Here is a 5,758-nt window from a genome sequence, read left to right as displayed (position 1 = left end):
AATAAATGTTCTGCTAATAAAATTTTCTCACTTGTATTTGTAATACAAAATAGGAATTAATGTTCTCTAGCACTTCTGATATATGTAATTTGAAGTTGTACTGTCTTCACTCTATTTCATTTGAATTTTGGACAGTCTACATTGCCATGATATGTTTGCTGATTTGTATTGTCGTGAACCAATGTTGCTGACTTTTCATAATTTTCTTGATTCATTTCTAGCTCATTCTCTACTAAAATGCATCACATGTACGATATCATCATTTATTTAGAGCACATATCAAATATTGGGGCTTTATAGACATTTCACAACTCAAACAACAAATAAGCCATTATTCTAGAAGCCCAAAAGAATAGGAGCAACTAGCTTCTAGGAGCTTCTACCCACCATAGTTTTTTCCCACCGAAACTCATAAGCCGGCTTATGCATAAGCACAAGCCCAAAAGAAGTCACCCTTAGTCCCGCCTGGCTAGTCCCAGTTGGCCAATCAAAACTAAAGCCCCTTACGGACCGGGACTAAAGGGCATGTCTCCACTAGTGGAGGTGATTCACCGCTTTCAGAAAGACTGGGTCTCATAGGGTTCTTGGTCTTGGTCCGTGTATATGAGTCTAAGTTCATCATAGAAACATCAAATCATGGCGGTGCTTTCTTTTTCTGCTTTCCTTTTCTACAAGAATAGAAATCAAAACAATTTACATGTAAAAGATCCAAGTTGTTAGAACTATACACAACAATAATTACGATTTTTTACCTTTTCTTTGTTCTATTTCTAGGACATTTGGCTTCTTTATCTCCAAGCTCTCCACATGTTTTACGTTCATTCAAGGACACCTTCCTTCATCCACCTTCTCACCAACTCTTCATCCTTTGTTTCCTTTTCTTCAAGCGCACTTCTTTCCTATTGGAATCAGTGCACGCCACACAAAGCCTATATCCACCTATGGCCATTGATTCTTGTCTATAAAGGACTCAATTACACCTTCATATGCTGCCTTGAATTTGTTGACTGAGTAGTACTTATTTACATCATTTTGACAAAGTTGCAAACTTGCAAAACATTTATGAAGGCTGGTGCATGGTCAGGAGGCTTGTATGTGTGCTTCTATTGGAGACATGTACACTCGTGTGTGAGTGTTTTGAAGTGGTAGATTCATACATGTATAATCACATACAAAAATAGTTTCTCTAATTTTTTAGAAGCCTATAACATCAATGTTTCACGAGATAACGATATTATATACATCATTTATTAAGAATTATCAATATTATGGATATTATCTTCAGATTAAGAAGAGGAATCGGCATCTTAAGCATTTGAAGCTGGTGTTTGATACCTTGGAACCAACATCAGCTATGTTTATCACCTCAACAGACAAAGGATTTTCTTTTTATTTTTTTAACGAGGAAACCTCGAACCACCCTTGTATTGTATCAGTGCGTTGTAAAAAATAGCGAGCTAACGCTATGATGTTTTAGCGTGATATGACATGCTATTTCGCAAATAGCATCATAGCAAGCAAAATTAGTAGAATTTAGCATGGATTGTCAAAATATACTATAGGGCGGTACTAGCGAAGAAATGTCGTGCTATTTTAAACCTTGATGGTAACCCATTTTTTGTGATGTCAATTGACATCACAGAATACATGCAGCTCCGCCACTTCTCCGTCATTGCTCAATTGCCTAGCTCTCTCCTCTAATCTTGACCAATCTCGCTCACTTCACTTGAGATAGCTGTAGGCTATTGTTTGTCGGAGTTTTATGATGTAAATGACACACCGATGCCTATTTATAGATGAGTGGGGCAAGTGCATGTGATGTGATGCAGGTTTAATTGTCAGCATGCATCCGTGAGCTGCTGCAATGTAAGTACACTGAAAGGCAAGTGAACCGAACCAGAAGAGGGTCGCTGTGTAAGTGTTTGGTAAGCCTCTTGCATGGTTGGCCTTCTTAGAGGAGAAGATTCCAAGCAAGAGAAGGCCAGCTTGATGACGAGAGCCAAGTTTTTCTCTTCTGCTGTCATCGGTGCAGTAGGCCGTTGGTCCAGAATATCTTTCACCAGCATAGATTGTTCACCACTGTACAAGCTACCATCTAAGAGATTCTTTGGATGCTTCCCCATCACCACCTCCAGCAGAACCACGCCAAAGCTATAGACGTCGCATTTCTCTGTCACGACACATGTGTACGACAGTTCTGCAACATAAAAAATAAAAACCACAACATTAATATTAGGGACATGAATAGAGATAAAATGCTTCCGATGGGAGGATAAAGGTTGGCGTACATACCAGGAGCTATGTAGCCATATGTTCCTGCTAGTGCACTCCAGTTTGATGAATCGGGCTTAAGAATCCTTGCCGTGCCAAAATCTGAGACAAAGGCCCTGAAGGTAGTATCAAGTAAGATGTTGTTGCTTGTGATATCTCGATGGATTATAGGTGGACTGCATTCATGGTGCAGATAAGATATTGCCTGAGCCACATCAGTTGCAAGAACAAGTCTCTTCTGCCAATTCAATTCCTTTGCTAATTCCTCGTTTTCCAAGGCCTTGCGGAGGCTTCCCTGCTGAATGTAGTCGTAGACGAGAAATTTATATGCTGGATGAGAGCAGAATCCATAGAATCTGACAATGCTTCGTTGTCGGATCTGTAATAGGATTTCCATTTCGCTACGGAATCTTCTTTCATCATTCAACTCTTCTTCAGTCGGATGAAGCTTCTTGATGGCAACTACCTGCCTATCTTGGAGTTCTGCTTTATATACTTTGCCGTATCCTCCTGTTCCAATGATGTATCTATCATCGAAATTTTCGGTTGCCCTTATTAGATCCTCAAATGCTAACCTCCCATCAAAATTCCAAACAGAGAATAGGTCCCGTACTTCAGCAGTACCGCTTTCTTGTAGTTTTCTCTTCTTACGAATAAGAATTGTTGTGACAGCAATTGCAGCAGGAATGCCAAGACCCACAATGAGAACAATGGGCAAGAGCAAACTAAGTAGCTTTCTTTTATGATGACTAGCTACTATTGGAGTTGAATAACAAGGTTGCAGGCTAGAGAAATTACCACAAAGACCTTTATTGTGAAGAAACCAGTTTGCTGAAGCATTTTCAAGTAGACGGATTGACGGGAGTGGTCCTTCCAAGTCGTTGTACGACACATCGAGTGTTGAAAGGCTCGCCATGCTTGCAAAGGAGGATGGAATGCTTCCACTGAACTGATTGCGGGATAAGTTCAAAAACTCTAGCATGTCCAATTTTCCAAGTTGTCGTGGTAACGTGCCACTGAGGTTGTTGTTACTCACATCTAACAATATCTGCAGGCTTGCTAAATTTCCAATAGCACCTGGCAAATTACCACTGAATTTATTACTGCTGACATTTAAGGACTCTAGACGTGTGCAACCCTCTAGTTCCTCAGGTATTAATCCACTCAGACTATTTCCAGATATGTCCAGGTATACTAAATTGCTCAGCATTCCCAGCTGTGAAGGTAGGTATCCCGATAACTGATTCGATGACAAATCAAGTTTATATAGTTTTCTCAGAGAGCCTAACTCTTGCGGAACCTCGCCACTGAGATTATTAGAATGGAGTTTTAGTAATGCCAGATTGGACAATTTGGACAGAGCTGTGGGTATGGAACCCGTAATCATATTTTCTGCTAGGTTTATTACCTCTAGTTGGGCACATGCAGCCCAATTTGGAGAGATATGTCCAAAGAGCTTATTGGATATCAAATTTATTCTGTTGAGGTTTGGATACACTCCAAATTGTTGAGAAATATCTCCAGTTATCTGATTCATGGCAAGGTTGAGCCAAACCAGGCTTTTACATGTCGTCAAGCTCCATGGTATTGGGCCACTCAACATATTTGAATCGGCAACTAGTGTATGAAGATTACCACCCTCACATATGTTGGAGGGCAAAGGTCCCGAAAGTGAGTTATTGCTCAACCCAAGGTCAAATATGCCTGTGAGATTCCCGAATTCATGAGGAACTGATCCTGTTAACTGGTTATTGTATAGGAGCAGCACTTGCAGGTTTTGCAGGTTTCCCAAAGACTTGGGTATTGACCCAGAAAGTTGATTTGTATAAGAAACAAATACTTGTAGGTTCACCAGATTGCCAAGTTCATGCGGGATGGAACCCGTTAGCTGATTTTCTTGGACGACTAGCCCTAGTAGGTTTGTGAGGTTTCCTAAAGTTGCAGGAATAGGGCCAGAGATTTGGTTGGAATACATCCCCAACCACTGTAGATTTAATAGGTTACCTAGTTCTTGAGGTATCGAACCTGTGATCTGATTATTCTGGAGATAAAGTGAGTTCATCTTAGTGAGATTGGTTACGGAGAGTGGAACTGGACCTGACAAATCATTTGTGCCAAGACCGAGAATCTGCAGTTGGACTAGCGTGCCTAGTTCTGGAATAATAGGGCCTGACAGTTGATTACCAAACAGGTAGAGTGTATTTAGCTGGGTCAGATTTGCGAGACTTTTTGGTATGCCACCGGTTAAGCTGCTGTTGCTTAGCTGTAAACCCTGAAGGTTGACAAGCCTTCCTATCTCCTCCGGAATGGGACCTGAGATCATGGTTTGGTGAATGATAAGCATAGTTAACATTGTTAGGTTACCCAAGGATGGAGGGATGTAGCCTGTGAGTATGTTCTGCGAGACTTGAAGTGTCGTGAGACTCGGTAGGTGACCAATCTCGCATGGTATTTCTCCTGTGAGGTGATTGTGTTGAAGGTCAAGATACGATAGTGATGACAGGGAGCTGATATTAGCTGGTATTGGACCATGGAGGCTGTTGCCGCCGAGATCAATATATGTGAGGAATGGGAGAGCCGAGAAGTTGAGCTCACCGAGCTTGCCATGGATGCCTGCACCTGGCATGGAGATGCCAGTCACAACCCAGGGCATGGGGCGGCCATGGTGAACAGAAGTACATGTGAGGCCTCTCCAGTTGCATGGGCTGGTGTTTTCCTGCCACGAGCTCATCTGTGGCGGTGACGGGCTCCAAAGTGTGGACTTCCAGTGGAGGAGGGCCATCTTCTGGGACCTCAGTGATATGCCTGCATGGCGCGCCGGCGCTGCACATGTGGCCTGTTGCGAGAGAAGAAGGCATGGCAAGAGAAGTAGGCAGAGGTAGGACGAGGGTGCTGAGTGAGATTGCATTTTGGGAGACGAGTGGCCAGAGACCGCGGAACTCAGATATATATGCAGTGTCTTTTGTTGCCTGCCGTTCTGAAACACTCTCTTCTTTGTTTGGTCAGCAGTGGCAGTAGCCTAGTAGACTAGTGGAGTTCAGTTGAGCACTAATAACCAAGTGCGGTACTCCATTTCTTGTTTATATAGTAATTAAATGCGTAGTGGTCCTTTTGAAGAGTTGATCATCAACAATATGTGTGCCATTCTGCCTAACACTCAGTTAGTCCCTAGTTTATCAACAGATTGGTGACCTGGGCATGGAAAATTTGTGCACCACCAAAAAGTTCGATTATCTGGCGTATGCGTATCGCTCTGTGCTCCGGTGTCCCCCCCTCGTTGAATGGGTAAGTTAGCAAAAGAAGTCCAGATGTTTCAAGTTTTGACACAACACCCCTCAACTTAAAACGGCCACACTGGGACGGGGAGGTTAAAGAGGTAGCCACGGCTCCGACACGCCGTCGTCGGCACGAACAGCAGGAGGCTACGGTAGGATTTCATGGCGTCCTGCAAATCGCCATGCTCCCGCCGCTCTGGACGTGCCGCCGG

General features: G+C 42.9%; 1 protein-coding gene across 1 annotated transcript; it reads right to left on the bottom strand.

Moving 5' to 3' along the window:
- Positions 1 to 1,689: 1,689 nt before the first annotated feature.
- On the bottom strand, positions 1,690 to 5,179 carry LOC127345593 (uncharacterized). Its single transcript, XM_051372087.2, has 2 exons — positions 2,293 to 5,179; positions 1,690 to 2,197 (listed from the first exon to the last, which is right to left on the bottom strand). Exons 1-2 carry the CDS (start codon positions 5,177 to 5,179, stop codon positions 1,839 to 1,841), a joined length of 3,246 nt encoding a protein of 1,081 aa, XP_051228047.1. The 3' UTR covers positions 1,690 to 1,838.
- Positions 5,180 to 5,758: the final 579 nt, after the last annotated feature.

This window comes from Lolium perenne, chromosome 3 (genome assembly GCF_019359855.2).
Source record: "Lolium perenne isolate Kyuss_39 chromosome 3, Kyuss_2.0, whole genome shotgun sequence".
Lineage (NCBI taxonomy): Eukaryota > Viridiplantae > Streptophyta > Magnoliopsida > Poales > Poaceae > Lolium > Lolium perenne.
This window is presented reverse-complemented; position numbering and strand designations above follow the sequence as displayed.

Coding starts and splice junctions, on each gene's coding strand:
- LOC127345593 (XM_051372087.2), bottom strand. CDS start 5,179: ATGCAATCTCACTCAGCACCCTCGTCCTACCTCTGCCTACTTCTCTTG. Junction 2,198..2,292: donor ATATGGCTACATAGCTCCTG/GTATGTACGCCA, acceptor TTTATGTTGCAG/AACTGTCGTACACATGTGTC.